Raw genomic sequence first — 16,677 nt, forward strand, 5'->3', positions numbered from 1 at the left:
TAAAGTGGAAAGTGCGGCGGTCACCGCCCGATCCCCCTGTCACCATCCCCAGCCGTAATACCTGCCAACCACAAGTTACCCATGAAGAGTATAGATGACGTTGATGAACACTTTGACATGGTGAGCCGTCTGAAGACCTCTACGTTACGTGTTGATTTGGACTCCCTCCAAAGTAACCGTACGCGATTGTCCTAACGTGCTTTCATCGACTGTTGCGCTCGGAGTTCACACGGACTATCATGAAATACAATGCGACGGTCTGATTTTCAAGGTAGCGTTCCGAGATCGGTCGCGACTTGACAGACGGTCACCCTGATGCTCGCTCGGATACCGCTATGTATGGGATAGCCAACGGCTAATCGTAAAGCAGACCTCGGCTCGGCACAGCAGATTCCGGCGAGCGCCGAAAGTCTCTTTCGTGGCTCGAACTGCTGCGGATCTCAGCGACCGCGCGTAGGATCAGAGATCCGTTTGAGGAACGGAACGTTCTGCGTAGATTCACTTCAACCACTTGGAATCAATAATTACAGGCGGGTTGATGGCCTCGATGGAGGATATATATCTGCAGCCAATTCTACCGAGAGTTGTCACGCTGTCCTCTACTATGTCTCCAGGACCACGACAGAGTCGGACGCTGAACCGCCAACATCTTACACCGTCTTGGCTGCGGTTGTCTTCTCATCAAACGCTGCAACCTTCTCATCGCTGGCTGGTTCACCCGCGAGAGTACTGAGCCTGCGGTTGAGGCCAATCTCAGCGTTAATCTGGGCCATGCGCTCCTGGTCAGCGGAGGCAACACCACTAGATCCGAAGACGAGGTCCATCTCCTCTAGAGTAAGCTGCTTCGTCTCTGGCACTATTCAAACTGTTAGCCGTTCGTTCGGTGGGAGGCAGCCGAGAGTGCTCTTACCGTAAAACCAGATAAAGGCAGCTCCAAGAGTGATCAAACAGCCAAAGAGGATGAAAGTGCCGTATGTGATGCCGGTGATCATGTCTGGGGTGACTTGACCGACAATGAAGTTGTTCATCCAGTTGCTGGAAGCGCCCAGGGCGATACCATATGGACGAGCGGACAATGGCCAGACTTCGGCAACCACGATCCAGGCACTGTAGAAGCCGTTAGGGATTTGCAAAGCAGGAGCCGGTTGAGTTGACACTTACCAAGGACCCCAAGACCAGCCGAAGTGGACGACAAAAAGCCAAACCATGACAATAGCAGCCCAACCTGCCGCCTTGTGGGTTGGCCATTGGTTCTCATTCTTGGCGAAGATGACAGCAATGATGAAATGGCAAAGACCCATTCCGAGAGCACCGAGGGCCAATGCAGGCTTTCTCCCGATTCTGTCAATGTACAGAATGGATGGGATCGTTGCCAACAACATGGCAATGCCAACCACACCCGTAGCAAGAAGTGAAGTGGTGTTCGAGGACAGGCCAAGAGCGCCGAAGATTTGCGGTGCATAGTAAAGTACTGCGTTGATGCCGGTCCACTGCTGGAAAAACATGGTCACTGTGGCAACTATGACACGGCGGAACATGGGCATCGTCTTGAACAGAGAGGCGATGGCGACGAACTGGAGCTTGATTGTGTTTGTTGCGGTCTGCTCGGCAAGGTGAGGGAAATTGGCCGCCACGCTTCGCTTCTCGAACAGGGACTGAGCTTTGATTTCGAGGAACTCCAGTTCGATAAGCTCAGAGTCGATTGGCAATGACCTCAAGGTCGCAAGAGTCCGCCGTGCTTCTTCTTCACGGCCGTGGTGAAGGAGCCACCTGGGAGTGAAAGGCATCCACATCATTCCCACCAACAGGATCAACGCCGGGAAAAGCTGAAGAGCAAGAGGCACGAGCCAAGCCGCCTCGGATTGGGTATCGCCAGTTCCGCCGATGTAGTTGGTACCATAATCCTGGCGAATGTCAGTAAAACACGCGTTGGCTACAACGGCGACCGACTCACAATCCAGAAGCTGATCATAATACCGAACTCGATGGCGAATTGTTGCATACCGATGAGCAGACCTCGGAGCTCGGGAGGAGAGCATTCGGCCACGTACATGGGCACGATCATCGAAAGCGATCCCACACCCATACCGACGACGAATCGACCACCAAGAATCGCAGAGTGGCCGGCCGAGGTGGCCGTGCATTGAACGACGACACCCACAATGAATATACAGGTATTGACAATGATGGCATATTTCCTGGATATGATCTCGGCAAGGAACCCAGAGTACAGCGTGCCCGTCCAGGCGCCGAGTTCGAGAATCGAGGTAAGCCATCCTTTCTTGGATTGATCGGTGGTATAGTCGCCCATGTGTCTGTTGAAGGCGTTCATGGTCCTGTTCCCCGTGTTAGCGACTGCGCATGTAACGCGAATGACAGAGCGCTCAAGAGGTCGAGACCGGACGACACCGGCCCTTGCAGGCCCGGCAGCACAATGTTCAGGACGGAGTCAGGCATACTTACAAGACACCACTGAACACACCCTGGTTGTAGCCATAAAGGAGACCACCAATGCAAGCAAAACAGGCAGTCAGGAAGACACGGAAATTCCGCACAAGTGCCTGTGGCCCAGCCTTGCCGGCCATCTGCATACGCTGCTGGAGGGCAGCATCGCTGAATTGCGAAGGCTTTCCCGTACCGTGAACCATGTTGGCGACTTGTCAGCTCAGATTTTCTCGAGAAGCTGGAGACTGGAGCCAGGCCACGAGATGGCAACCGCTGGCCTTGTATAGGATTGCATGTTACCGCCGCCGACACGCTCTCCGCCTTCAGGCTAATTCGGAATCCTTGAGGGACACATGGCGCACATGGCCCGTCTCCTCTCCAGCTCAATCATGCGCACCGACGAGGTTTCATTGGAGAGTGGGTAGGTATCCTGGTTAGCAAGCCGTCAATCGGGGTAACGAGCAGCGAAGTACGGCGTGTCTAGACTAAGCACCGGCAGACCACCAGCAAGCTAGACCAAGCATCGTTGAGGATCGGCAGCTAGCATCCGGTGCAAAAAGGCTTCGCAAGAGGGAGGTCCGCGCCTGTCTGACAACATCGATCCCGCTTGTGACGCAGTGAGAAGCACGGATTTGGCTGTGTTGGTGGCCAAGAAGTCTTCAGGGTCAGACTTGGCAATATCCTGTCCGGGGTCGCTGCATGGAAGCCTCCGGTTGCTAGTGGTCCGACGCTCGTACGGGTGGCTGGATAAAACGCCGCCAACTGCCGTCGAATGTTCTATGGAATGATGAGGTCAAATGCCTGAAAAGACGGCCCTTCCCTGGTCAGGCATCAGGAGAGGCCGGCGTAGCCCCATCTCTCCACAACAAAGTCGACCTCCGCCTCCACAGTCACGGCTGGAATTTAGCCTATTTAACCAGAGTCGTGTTCCTCGCAGGGGACTGGTTGGGCAGGAGGTGCCTTGCTGGTGTTTCTCCGTCTTTGCGCAAGCATCACTGTCGGCTCTGCCCTTTTAACCAAATTCATCAATGTCACCTTCCCAGCTGCAGCTCGCAATTTAGAAGCGAGAATTTGCAGCTGCCTATGACGATATGCGCAACTCATCGTCCTGGGTGTTTGTCGCCGCATGTGCCGTATACCCGCCCGGGCTACGATTCCTTCTACTCAGCAGCCCCAGGGTATGCTGGCGGCGATCAGTCCGATGGATGAGTTCGTACACAAATCCACCAAAAGCCGCAGCATAGCTCTTGTATGTTGTCACTGATGATACTAGGGTATCGACCTTGCATCTGCAACCATGTCCTGTCCTGCCGGCAATTGATGATCGTCACTGCAAGAGGTTTGTAGCTTCAGGATGAATTCCCCCAACGACGGCTATATCCATCTTTGGCATGTCGAAAGACCTTTTGCGGAGACTGCAGAGGGGCAGAGGACTGTTGGTGGGAGGTAGGTGAGAGTCGTGCCCTTATAACTCTGAACGGAGACCACGATGGTTTTTGCTGGGTGCGAAGGCGTCTCTCGCAAGTTTCAGACTTCAGCAGACTACGCGGGTGGAAGCAATGGCGGCCACTTTGCTTGGTCTCTGTGCCTTGCTGGCTGCACCAGCGGCTGCGGCTTTGTTCCCAGACTGTGCCAATGGACCACTTGCAAACAACACCGTCTGCGACACGACCGCGTCTGTGGCTGCTAGAGCTAGAGCACTGGTCGATGCCTTGGACATCGACGAGAAGTTCAACTTGACGGGAAGCACGTCCCCGGGAGTGCCCCGGCTAGGACTGTACAGCTACCAGTGGTGGCGTAAGTCACTCGCAGCTCTCCTGCCCTTTCCATATGCTGACTTCGATGACAGAGGAAGCACTGCACGGTGTTGCAAGCTCGCCGGGAGTGACTTTCGCTCCGAACGGAGACTACTCCTACGCGACTTCATTCCCGCAGCCGATTCTTATGGGAGCGGCCTTTGACGATGCCTTGATCCATGCCGTTGCGACTGTGGTCAGTACGGAAGCTCGAGCCTTCAACAATGCCAACCGAAGCGGCTTGGACTTTTGGACTCCGAACATCAACCCATACAAGTAAGTAACACGCGTATACGGTTGATAAACCACGCTCTGGATGCGCTGTACTGACAGAGAGCCGGCAGAGATCCGAGATGGGGTCGCGGACAGGAAACACCTGGCGAGGATCCGTTCCACCTGAAGAGTTACGTCGCTTCTCTCATCAGCGGCCTCGAAGGGAGTCCGGACTCAAAATTCAAGAAGGTGATAGCCACTTGCAAGCATTTCGCGGCCTATGACCTTGAGGACTGGGGAACCACGGACCGCTACAACTTTGACGCCCAAGTCAACACCCAAGAGCTGGCTGAATACTACATGCAACCCTTTCAGACCTGTGCGCGAGATTCCAACGTTGGGTGAGTGAGATGCAACGAGGTGCTGTGGACTCAATCGCTGATCTCCATAGCTCGATCATGTGCTCGTACAACGCGCTGAATGGGGTGCCTACCTGCGCTGATCCGTACATCCTTCAGACGCTTTTGAGAGAACACTGGAACTGGACCGGCGAAGGTCAGTACGTCACCTCGGACTGCGATGCCATCCAGAACATCTATATGCCTCATGACTATACGGCGACACGAGAGCAGGCGGTCGCCGAAGCACTAAAGGCGGGCACTGACCTCAACTGCGTAAGTGAAACCTAGGTCCACCATGCTGGAGGTACTGACGCTGTGTCAGGGCACATACTACCAGACTCATCTCCTGGTGGCCTACGACCAGGGCCTCTTCGACCAAAGCGTGATCGACCAAGCCTTGATCCGCCTGTACTCGTCGTTAATCAGGGTCGGATATTTCGATCCTGCGTCAGCAACCCCATACCGGTCGCTCGATTTCAGGAACGTGTCCACTCCCGAGTCGGAGGCTTTGGCACTGAAAGCCGCCGAAGAGGGCATCGTCTTGTTGAAAAACGATGGGATTTTGCCTCTGTCGCTGCCCTCTGGCAGGAAAACCAACATAACGCTGCTCGGCGGATGGGCCAATGTCACCACTCAACTTCAAGGCAACTATTTTGGCGTTGCCCGGTTCCTCCATGCGCCACTCTACTCCCTGCAACAGTTGCCAAATGTCAACGTCCGGTACGCAAGCAGTCAAGGCAGCATCCAGTTTCCCACCACCGGCAACTGGGAGCAATTGGTCGCTGCAGCTGAGAACACCGACCTTATCATTGTGGCTGACGGAATCAACACCAACGACGAAAGTGAGAGCAACGACAGATACGACATCAGCTGGTCACCTGGCAAGATCGACCTGATCAACCAAATCGCCACCCTGGGCACGCCGGTCATTATCCTCCAATTCGGAGATCAGCTCGACAACACACCGTTCCTGAACAACCCCAACATCTCAGCCATCCTTTGGGGAGGGTATCCCGGCATGGCTGGAGGCGACGCCGTCGTCAACATTCTCACCGGTAAGACCAAGCCGGCCGGCCGGCTGCCCGTCACACAATATCCCAGCGACTACGTCAACCAGGTCGACATGACGGACATGAACCTGAGGCCCAATGCTTCGTCTGGCAATCCTGGCCGGACCTACAAGTGGTATGACAACGCAGTCCTGCCATTCGGATATGGCTTGCACTATACGAATTTCAGCGTGGATGTCGTCGAGTCAAGCCAGACTACGTACAACATCTCACAACTGGTTTCCAGCTGCGACCGGTCACAGTACAAGTACCTTGACCTCTGCCCGCTCGACTCGTTCCAGGTCAACGTCACCAACACCGGTTCGGTGGCATCGGACTTTGTCACCCTCGGCTTCATCAGCGGCCAGAACGGGCCTCAGCCATACCCGATCAAGGAGCTGGTGGCATATCAACGACTATTCAACGTCACCGGGGGTTCCTCGCAGACCGCCACCTTGAACCTGACGTTAGGGAGCATTGCTCGCCGTGATGTCAATGGCGACCAGATCTTGTATCCTGGTGATTACGGCTTGTTGGTCGATGTGCCGACGCAGGTGACCTGGAATTTTACTCTGAGTGGCAGTCCAGCGACGTTGGATCAATGGCCTCAAAGATCTACTTAGGGTGAGTTGGCCTTGTGATGTAAATAGATTTGCTCGAGTATCACAACCACAACCTGTAGAGCTGTGGACCTAGTGTATGCCCGTTCCCTAGACATGCCAAAGAGGGACTCACATGCTTCTACAGATCAAATGAGAGTGTCACAGTAATCCCGTTCCCTAGACATGCTAAAGGTGTACTGACCACATGAGAATGTCACCTCCATGTCTATCTCGCTCCCTTCCCCAACCCCGCACCATTCTGTCACCAACTGACCATTCGACGTCACGTCGATCCTTCCGAGCACCAGCAAGCATCCTGGCTTTATTGAATGGCCCTGTACTCGTACCCTTGCCCCCATCATATCCGATCATATCGTATCAAGGGGTACAGCCTTGGCTTAGCTGGCTTTGGCTCAGCAGCTCCGTCAGATTCAGATAATTACAGCACACGCTTCCACGGCTCCTCTGCAGCTCAGATTCGAAACCTCTCAGAGCACGAGCAGGCACATAGCAGGTCAGAACAGGACTTGTGGCGACCACTACCACCACACTTGTTCTGACCCGCACTGTTCACGAGCATCTGTCGACGGTCGACTTGCTGTACCTCACCCTTGCCTGTCAGTTTCTCACCTTTCACCTCCATACGCCCCAGCGAATGGCTAACAATACACCAAGTACGAGGTACATTGTCTCTTCTTCCACCTTGAGAGCAGGTCACAGAGCTACACAGTCTCCTCTTTACTCCAGCTCGCTCCTTGACGTCAAGTCGGTCGGTCGACTAGCCGCACTATCACCCATTTCTCAGAATCCACATCTGAGGTCACCATATCCATCCAACCCGCGACGTTATCCCCAACATCTCGACGCGGATGACTGGTCTGGCATCTACTAGGATAAGGTAGGGCGGAGTCCGCGCCCAGCGTCTCAGTTCCCGTCCTTGCTCAGCTACCGGTTTGCCCATCGACGTATCCATTCGCCTACCTACCTGATCGTCTACCTGACCAAGCTTGCTTGCCTTGCCCGCCTTGCCTACGTTCCAAATCGAAGTCTACCCCTACAATACGTCTCGACGCAACACAGCACAACCCAACACAACGGACACGGGTAAAGGCATTGCAGGTCTCATCGACTTGTGTTCATTACACGCCTCATCCAGCAACCCTTTATAGCCTTCTGCAACCTTGTCATTCCTTCGCCTCGACCCTCAAGAATCAGACGACCCGACCTGTCCATCCAGCTTCCCCAATACGACGCCCAGAAAAGGGAATCCAAGGCTCCTCACTACGCCAGGCAGCGCGGCGCGGCACGGCACGGCACGGCACGGCACGGCACGAAACGCAGCGTGGCGTGGCGAAGCCTGAACACGACGTTTTATTCACGACCTGCCTCGAATTATCCACTGAGCTGATCTCAACTGGACCTTGACCTCAATACTGTGTCACCTCTCACTTGATCGTCTCCACTCACGGTATATCGCCTTTGTGAACCTCGCTTCACTTCACATTACTTCACCTCACTTCACACTAGACACGCCACGCGGAACCCAGCGAGAAGAAAAAGACTCGATTTCCTCGCTCCCCGACGTTCCTCCCTTGTCCCGTGTCCCTGATCCCCTATCCCCTGGCAAGTGCAGGTATCTACATTTACATTTACATCTTCCATTTGACTTTTTGGGGATTCGATCTCCCCATACAGTCAGACAGGGACAGGTGATACGAGTCCATTAGTAACCTACACCTACATCTACATCTACATCTACATCTACATCTACATCTACATCTACATCTACACCTACTCATACGACGTTGATCTACACCTACATCTCACCTACATCTCCACCCACATCTACATCTACACCTACATCTACACCAACACCTACTCATACGACATTGATCTACCACTACGTGTATTCGATTCTATCAAACACCACAACTCACTGTCACCGTCACCGTCACTGTCACTCTCCGCCACGGATCATCCGCATACAGTATAGAGTTTCCGTCCCTTTCTATTGAAGAAAGCAAGCCCCAGCCAGGGAGTGTCCTCCGAACTGTATCTCAACCTATCCACCGTACTATATCACAACTTATCCACCACACTATATCACAACTTATCCACCCTCGATCATGGGCTTGTTTAAATCCCTAAAAGGCAAGATCGAAGTCGGGACAGACAACCGAGGACGAGAAGAATACTCATCCCCTTCTGGTCCACCGCCATCCCATCGCCATCGAGGAGCGGAACACAGAGACGACGACTCCACTCTACCATCAGGCCCCCCACCTTCATACCGTGGTCAAGGTCACGACAACGGCGCCGAAGAATACGCTGCTCCTCCTGGACCTCCACCGTCCCACAATCGTCGAGCCGAAGACGACTTCCTCCCCCCTTCAGGTCCCCCTCCTGCCTCTGCGTCATCCAAGGCCAATGCCAACGCCAACCCTCCACCTTACCACGACTGGACCGTCATTCCAGACACGGCGCTACTCCCGCCCCCTCCGCCACTCCCGCAAGACTACTCCCCGACCAACAACGCGACGTACGACTCTGCGGCCCGGGCCCACGAATGGTGCGCCCGCCACCCCGTGTACACGCCATCACGGCCGTCGCATGAGCTCCACCTCCTCGCCAACGCCGGACACATCACGCTCGAGGCACCGCCCGGCCCGTTGAAACGTCACGTCTCCACGTTCCGGCAAACCTCGCCCACGACCTGGCGTGTGGGCACGCACAAGAACCAGCAGGACGCCATCTTCTTGTCCTCGGTGCCTCTGTATTTCGCGTGCGCGGATAGCCCGCTTTTCACAGGGCGTGCCAAGACGATATATTTCCAGATCCACGTCCATAGGATTCAGAATGCCAGCTCGGGCATCGCGGTAGGGTATGCCGCGAGACCCTACCCCCCTTGGCGGTTGCCCGGGTGGCATCGCGCGAGTATCGGCGTGCACGGGGACGATGGGCGACGGTTCGTCAATGACCCGTGGGGAGGGCGGGAATTCGTGGCGGCGTTCCGAGAGAACGAGACCGTCGGGATCGGGATGAAGTTTGAGGCGCAAGAAGTCGCTCGCCAGAGAGTGAAGACCAGGGTGTTCGTGACGAGGGAGGGGAGGGCCGATGAGCGGTGGGGTTGGGAGGTCGACGAGGAGAGGGACGAGCGGGACGAAGGCGTGGACGGCTTGATGGGCGAGAGTGATTTGTATGCTGCCATAGGAGTCTTCGGCGGAGTCGAGTTTGATGTCACTTTCGGAGACAGCGTCAGTTAAGAGCTGGCAACCGGGTAATCACCATATCATATTTGTAGTGGCCAGCCACTCCTCCTCTTCATGCAAGCAGCAAGCAAAAGGCGAGCCGTATACCGAATCATGAATACCGAAGGGGTAGACGACTTCGCGTCTGGGTCGCTGGGGCCCGTGCGCGGATGCATGTGTTCGATTCGAGCCTTGGTGCTCTTTCTTCTGTCCTCGAGGGGTAGGAGGGAGGACTGCAAAGGTTCAGAACGACGGTGCGGCTCAAGTTTTCGAGTCCATTCGATCGGCCCCTACACAGTCAGCTAGACAAATGTGCTTCTGTCCAGCGCATCTGGATCAAGCTGTTTCGTTGGAGCCCATCGAATCAGAGAGCATGCGACCGCAATGGCACCAATGGAAGTCCAAAGCGCCATTTGGGCCTCCTGACGGCATCATAACAACCTGCAGTATAGCATTGTGCAACCTGTTCTGAGCAGGCGACAAGCATGGCAGATCAAGACTGCAAGGCCATCACTGCACATGTTTGTATTGCGCCGTTTCATGCCGGGCATCCCGCTCTTCACTTTTTTTCCACCCGTGTCTGCGTCCGCCATTGCGCAGCAGTCCTCGGTTGCAAGCGACGAGGCAGCTCGATCGGTCGCATAGGTATACGAGCGCGATCATTAGATCGGTAAAGGATACGTTTTAGCGGCTGGTGCGGTTCGCTTCCACAAAGACGATCGCTCGACCGTTCCACCGTTCGAACTCGATCTTCCTAGTAATGCGGTTGATGTTCCGTCAACTGCCATTCGGGGACCGATATGGATTTGCGCAGCCATCATTTACCCCGGACTCGACCGAGTCCCGCAAGCTGCTTCTGCACTCGATGGCCGCGCAGGTAATGATCATGCTGAGATAGAGGGTTTGACTTCGTTGAGTGAGCCCAGCGTGGACAGGACGTGTCGTGGGGTCCGAATTTTCGGTAAGAAGGTGCGAATGTGAAGTCGCAGTCCCCTAGGAATGCGCAGGGCGCTCGCGTGAGATTTCCCAGAGGTGGCATATGGTGGAGTCAAGGCAGGGAAGATCTGCTCGGTCGTGTTACTTCGCTCGACGGTGTCCGGCTCCTGGGACATGCCCGCCGCATTGGAACTTCCCTCTCGCTGGATGTATGTGGCAGTTTATGCTTCTATCATCAGTTCCGTGCTCGAAGAAGAGTCAGATCCAGCCCTGCACTGACCTTGTTATCCGCTTCCGTATCTATCTCCTCTCGGAAAGGCCTGGCTTGTAAGCGGCGTTTTAGTGGAGCGGCAAGGAGGCGGGAGTAACCTTGCTAAACAGTTAGTTCACCTGAGCGCTCTTTCCATGGAAAACTTTGATCTGATCTCTGGGGGTTCAAACCCTGTGTTAGCTGTTCAATAATTTTGCAATGGGTGTGTTCGAGGGAACGATTGTCACTGGAAAGGGCAAGACAGAGTTGAGGAGCCGGCCCCAAAATGGGACGTCGAACATCCCTCAAGATCTCAAGTGCTACGGTGGCCTACGGATGCGGCGAGAAAGCTTTCGGGGAGCTTGTGAACGCACAGAGGTGGCAGTCTCAAAGGTTCACAACAGTAGGAACCGCTTGTTTTGAGGGAAAGGGAACGGACAGAGTCGGCACGAAGCTGCAACCATCCTCGTAACCGCTTGTGTAGGGCCGCCACGTCGAATTGTGCGTTATACCTCCTCTTCACTCGGCCTGGAATGCCAGCACATCCTTGTCCATGTCCTGATCGACCACCCCTGTCGAAGTATATTAGGACTTGGTAGGCTTGTTCGATGCATATGTGTGAGAAAGTAAGGTCATTTCGTGCTGGAACCGTGCCGCTCGAGAGCAATCCGCAGTGCGTCAGGAAAGATAGGGGTTGTGTATCCGCAGTGGGTGTAAAAGTCGGTTCTATTGGAGTCATTTGTTGGGTTAGCATACGACATGGTGGCATTTTGGACCTCCTCTCGATCAAAGGCAGGGGGAAAGTGCCGGAATTTGAGCGAAATATCAACTCAGCGCTGGAATTTAGCGGCTGTTGTGTTTCGCAGTTGGTCAACTGGTGCAAAGGAGGGCAAAATTCTCCCCGAGAGAGAGCAAGGGGTTGCCCGCACACACATACACACACATAGTCACTCACTCACTCACTCATGGCGCTCCCCCAGCATGACACACCGCCTCCGCTGGATCCCATCGGGCAGGGTCGGGAATGTTGAGCGAGTGGTGCGCAACCCACGCTCAAGTTGCATCGGAAAGCTCCGTGCACCTGGCCAGGTGCGACCTACAGATATCGCCCCAGCAGCTGAACTTGGTGGGGAAGAGGGACGAGGTGTCAGGAGCTTGCGCAGGTAAGACCGAGTACCGCTGGCATCAAGTAGTTCTCGAGTGGGCGGACAGGAAACCCAAACACCAGGCAACGTAAGCACCATCCGTAGATCATGATGGTCACACCAGATCAGCGATGGCTTTCGACTTGAGTCAAGAACGGCACCCCTGCTTTGAGCCGTGCTTTGTCTGTCGCTACTGCTGGTCCATTGACCGGGATCGGGGCTTTCCAAACCGCACCTGTTCATCTTCCCACCCCTTCGGATCCGCAACGTGCAGATCCAATGACAGCGGCAGAAAATTTGACTGACGGCAGCCTTCGCTGAAAATCTAGCTTGGGAGCGGCCGGGTGGCGAGAAACGCCCAAGGTGCTCTCCCAGCAAGATTGTCGCCAAGAACTGGCGATTCCCCCCAACGCTGGTCTTCTAAGCGATGTTATTTGCCGGCAGATCAGAGACTCGTAGTCGGTTGCCGACCAGTAGGAAGGTCTGCCCGAGGAGGATCTCTCGCCATACCCTAGCGCTGGCTGCAAGCAACCCACCGGAGGTTCCAGACTCGTTACAAACCTTCCCGAATGACTTGCATGACACGATTCTCGCAGCGCGGACGATCCGTGCAACAGCGCACAGCATAATGCAGGAACAAGCAGTGGTCTGTTTTGAGAGATGGCGTCAGGCCACGCCCGCAACGGATGTGCCATGTGACCGGTGATATCAGTGGCCAGTGGGGGTTTTGGCGGCACGGCTGAATTTGGTCGAAGCGTGGGACTTGGTGATATTCGGCAAGGACGGAAACGGACGCGTGTCACCAGATGTGGCATCTACACGTCCTGTGTGCCTGGGTGACGCGAGCTGGCGAAGCTGTTAGCTACACATTCTCATTGTCCAGCTGCAGGACATACGGGAGTCCTAGCGGGCTCCGTGGCTGTCGAGGTCAGTGGCAACTCGACTCGAACCACACCATTATGTCGTAGCGAGTAGAATGCGGGTTTCTAGGCGTGGCATCTGAACCGCTGAGGTCTTTTTAAAATGTAGGTTGGATCAGGGTTGATTAGGTTGGACGGGTCTCGCACTTGATTGACAGGTTTGGGCATCCAGATCCGTGCTTTTTGACAATTCTGGGGAAGACGATCTCGCTTCGGCCCGCACAAATGCACGTAATAGATCTGTTCACTGGTGCGTGGGATCAGAGCCTTGGGCGTTTGTCGCTTCACCGCCAATCTTGCGTCAGACCACGAGGCGGCGGTCAGAAGCCACAATGGCGGTGAAGCGCTGACTCGATCGGATGAGGCCTTGCATGAACCAGAGATTGCAGATCATCCCAGCAGAACGAGGCTAGCCCACTCCAATACTGGTGTCTGAGGTATCACCGGCTTGTCGACGATGTGAGGAAAATGTGCGGGTGCAATACGAGCTGGCAAGGCAGAAGTGATTTTTTCAGGATTGCATCGAGGCCGAGGTGAGGTGGAAGTGAGCGGCGGCCGTTCAAACCGGCGTAGCGGCCAACGTCATCGCCAAGACATTCTCATCGCATCTTTTGTCGTGCTACTCCAGCAAACAACCCACGGGGTCATGGTGACTTTGCCATCAACTCATTCTGGCCTGGAGATGACGGGTTTCAGGCACACAATTCGGCTTTGGCACACGGCGAAGATCGCTCAGGCACGATTGGCAGCCCCGCGCTGAGACTTGTTTAGGGCGCTTGGGTAGCAGTCTGCATCCCAATGCACTTGAACCGCACTGGCTTCGGGGGGAAGTCCAGCCCTTGCTTCCGGCGAACGTGAAAGCTCTGCAACTTCATTCGCAGCTGTTCGACGTCTTGAAACTCAGGGATTTGTGAATGGCTGCGGGCACGACGTGTACATTCCTGAAAGGGCGATTTTACACCTCCCGTATCCTGAGAGTCGGTTGGAGAACCAATGTGCAAGTAGTCAGTCATGTTCGGACATGTGGTATTGGGACAGACATCCAGTGAGGACGGCCCAAGATTCGTGCACGTATACCGTCGTCATCCTGTCAACCACCAACAGATACAACCAGCGGAGCACGCCGAGGTGGCCATACAGGCGATGGAAGTCATAGATCTAACGGAGCAGCCATTTACTCGCGTCGTGCCTGTTGGCGCTGGAGATGGGGATCGAGATGTACCACAGGGGCAGATACCAAATTGAGCAAAGACATCACCTCCATTCAAGCGCATATCGGTTCGAGATCTTGGACTGTATCTGCCAGGATTTCCATTCTGTGCGGGCCAATAAATAACTCGTCAGCTCACGGATGGGAAATATTGCCCAGAGACGGCAGCGTAGAGCACACCCTCGCATATGCAGGTGCCTGTACAACGGAGGCCGTGTTTTCGGCGTTCGTGCGATTGCAGAACTGCGGAATGAAAGGGAAGCGCCCGTCAGACGAGGTTCAAAGATGTCAGCGTCCATCTAGGAAGCAGCTAACGTGCGAGTTTTTGTTGAGGAGTTGAGATGCCGGACGCAGTCAATGCTCCATTTCTAAAAAGGAGTCCTTACGAACTCTCCAACTTTAACCGGCCGAAGGACCTGTCGACCAGCCTCCGGAGCCCTTCTCCAGGAAATGATGGGTCCCCAGGTCGGGGCCAATGCGAAGCGTAACTGATCTCTTGTCGTGACTTCCCACAGCGATCGGCGCTACTTCTGGCGATACAATCAACTGGGGACCTCTCGCCCATACGTTGTGTGCGCAGTGCAGTCTCAGTTTGTCCCGTAGAAAGACCTCACGCTGAGATCGGTTTCCACTATCTGTGTTTCGCCGCCTGGTGGAAGGAGGGTTCAGCAACTGCAAGGTCTTACCCTCGCATCTATGAGCACAGGTGGATTTCTGCGGGCAGCTGAGAGTTCCGAGTACGGGACAGCCACGGGCTGATGGACTCGGAATCCAAACACACACAAGTTGGCCAGTATGATAAGAATAGGCAGCTGAGAAAGGCTGTTGGGCGATAAGCTGAACTCGAACATGCACGACGCACTCTCACGCAGCTGCTGCTGCGCAAGAGGCCAGGTTGATCGTCGCTTGACACTTGACACTGACAGGCGGCCCATTGCGCGATGGGAAGGCGCTGTGGGGGGATGATGCCAAGGGGGTCTAATGCAGCCGTTAATGCAAACGCCACCAGGCCTTATGCACCATGCCCTCGCTAAGCATGGATGAGCCTGGGTCGGTGCTTCGGCCAATGCGACAGGAGTGACATTGAAAACTCGCCCACTCCTCGTGGGCGATTCGAGGATCATCTGCCTCCAAGTCAGATATTGCAGCTAACGTGTCCGTGTTGACTCAGTCCTCTACCGTTCAGTGGCGTGATCGCTGGAATCATCGGACTCTGGACACGACTATGCGTGCCTGCTGTCTCTGGCTGGACCAGACCGTGCAGGATTCATCAAGATCCATCCGTTCTCGCCAGAACGCGCTCATGGCGAGCTTGGAGCTGGTGGCGTCCGACACACCAAACAGGCTCTGGAAATCTCTATCTCCGTCTCCACTGCCGTTCTGGGGCGGCACACGATAATCCTGAAGGACGCAGTGGTCGGCTCTATGACTTCAGGAAGCCATTTTACTCTTGGTGGCTCTACCCCGAATCGTCCACGGAGCCTCTCAATGTGTGCACCGACACGGCCCTAGGGTCTAATGATGCAGATCTACAAGTTGCATCGCATGAGACCGTTCCATATGAAAAGCTGCAAGGGTTAGGCTGTTATGCTCCGCGGTTACCAGCCAGGACTGGAAAGTGGCGCTTCAGCCTGTTAACCTGTGATTGACGTAGCTCTAGCGACATCGCCTCCATTTCTTGGGAAGACGTGAAGCTGGAGAAGGACTGTCATATTGCCAGTCGAACCGGAACACAAGTCCACTTGTTTCACTATCGTGGGCGAAGGCTATCTTCGCGGCTGCAGCCAGAGGCGACGGCCGCGCGATTTGCATGGGCAATTGGCGTTAGCACCGTCAGATAGCACTGCGGTTGATTCCGTGCTGAGTCGCATCACGCATTACGCCATCTGGGGCAGCGGGCCACGACGAAGCACAGACCCTCGAGCAACTGGCGCCGTGTTAATGCAGAGTTCCATTCTTGTCTAGACCCTTGCTGGCTCGAAAAAGTGAGGAGTCGATTCATCCTGACTGAGTTTTTCAGCAATGTCATACGCGGGTTGACTATCGCCGATCAGAACTGGCGATCCGCCCAGCAGCTACAACGGGTTCAGTATGCTTTGTTCCCGTTCCAGTTCCAGTCATCCTGAGACATATTTTTTCAGGCCGTGGTAGTCAGCGCCCGCTTTTCGTAGAAGCAATGAATTTTTGAGCATGGAGCACGGAGCATGGAGCTTGGGAGCATCACACAACACGCAACACGCAAGCGAAGGGGGGTCACAATTGGTGGAGTTGCAGCAGAGGGTTGGCCACTACCGCTGGCCACTGGACGGCGAGCACAATAAGCCAAATCGAGGAGAAAGGCGAATGGTGTGGGCCGAAGCATGCGAAAGCGGGTCGAGGGCCGAGGATGGCACTGGAATGACTGCTTTGTTGATAGCACGAACCACGAGAAAGATAGGTGCACTTGAGTTGTGCATGACGCT

At 55.0% G+C, this 16,677-nt stretch overlaps 3 protein-coding genes across 3 annotated transcripts; 2 read left to right on the top strand and 1 right to left on the bottom strand.

The window, feature by feature from the left end:
• Window positions 1-650: 650 nt before the first annotated feature.
• G647_09846 (uncharacterized protein) lies at window positions 651-2,648 on the bottom strand (the record flags this gene model as incomplete). Its single annotated transcript, XM_008725839.1, has 5 exons — window positions 651-856; window positions 911-1,107; window positions 1,162-1,904; window positions 1,955-2,336; window positions 2,464-2,648. 5 exons carry the CDS (start codon window positions 2,646-2,648, stop codon window positions 651-653), a joined length of 1,713 nt encoding a protein of 570 aa, XP_008724061.1.
• Window positions 2,649-4,004: 1,356 nt separating this feature from the next.
• Window positions 4,005-6,527, top strand: G647_09847 (uncharacterized protein; the record flags this gene model as incomplete). The annotated part of the gene is made up of 5 exons (XM_008725840.1): window positions 4,005-4,242; window positions 4,295-4,517; window positions 4,586-4,855; window positions 4,906-5,128; window positions 5,178-6,527. The coding sequence occupies 5 exons, from the start codon at window positions 4,005-4,007 to the stop codon at window positions 6,525-6,527; spliced, it is 2,304 nt and encodes a 767-aa protein (XP_008724062.1).
• Window positions 6,528-8,632: 2,105 nt separating this feature from the next.
• G647_09848 (uncharacterized protein) lies at window positions 8,633-9,769 on the top strand (the record flags this gene model as incomplete). Its single annotated transcript, XM_008725841.1, has 1 exon — window positions 8,633-9,769. The coding sequence occupies one exon, from the start codon at window positions 8,633-8,635 to the stop codon at window positions 9,767-9,769; it is 1,137 nt and encodes a 378-aa protein (XP_008724063.1).
• Window positions 9,770-16,677: the final 6,908 nt, after the last annotated feature.

This window comes from Cladophialophora carrionii (genome assembly GCF_000365165.1).
Source record: "Cladophialophora carrionii CBS 160.54 unplaced genomic scaffold supercont1.11, whole genome shotgun sequence".
NCBI lineage: Eukaryota > Fungi > Ascomycota > Eurotiomycetes > Chaetothyriales > Herpotrichiellaceae > Cladophialophora > Cladophialophora carrionii.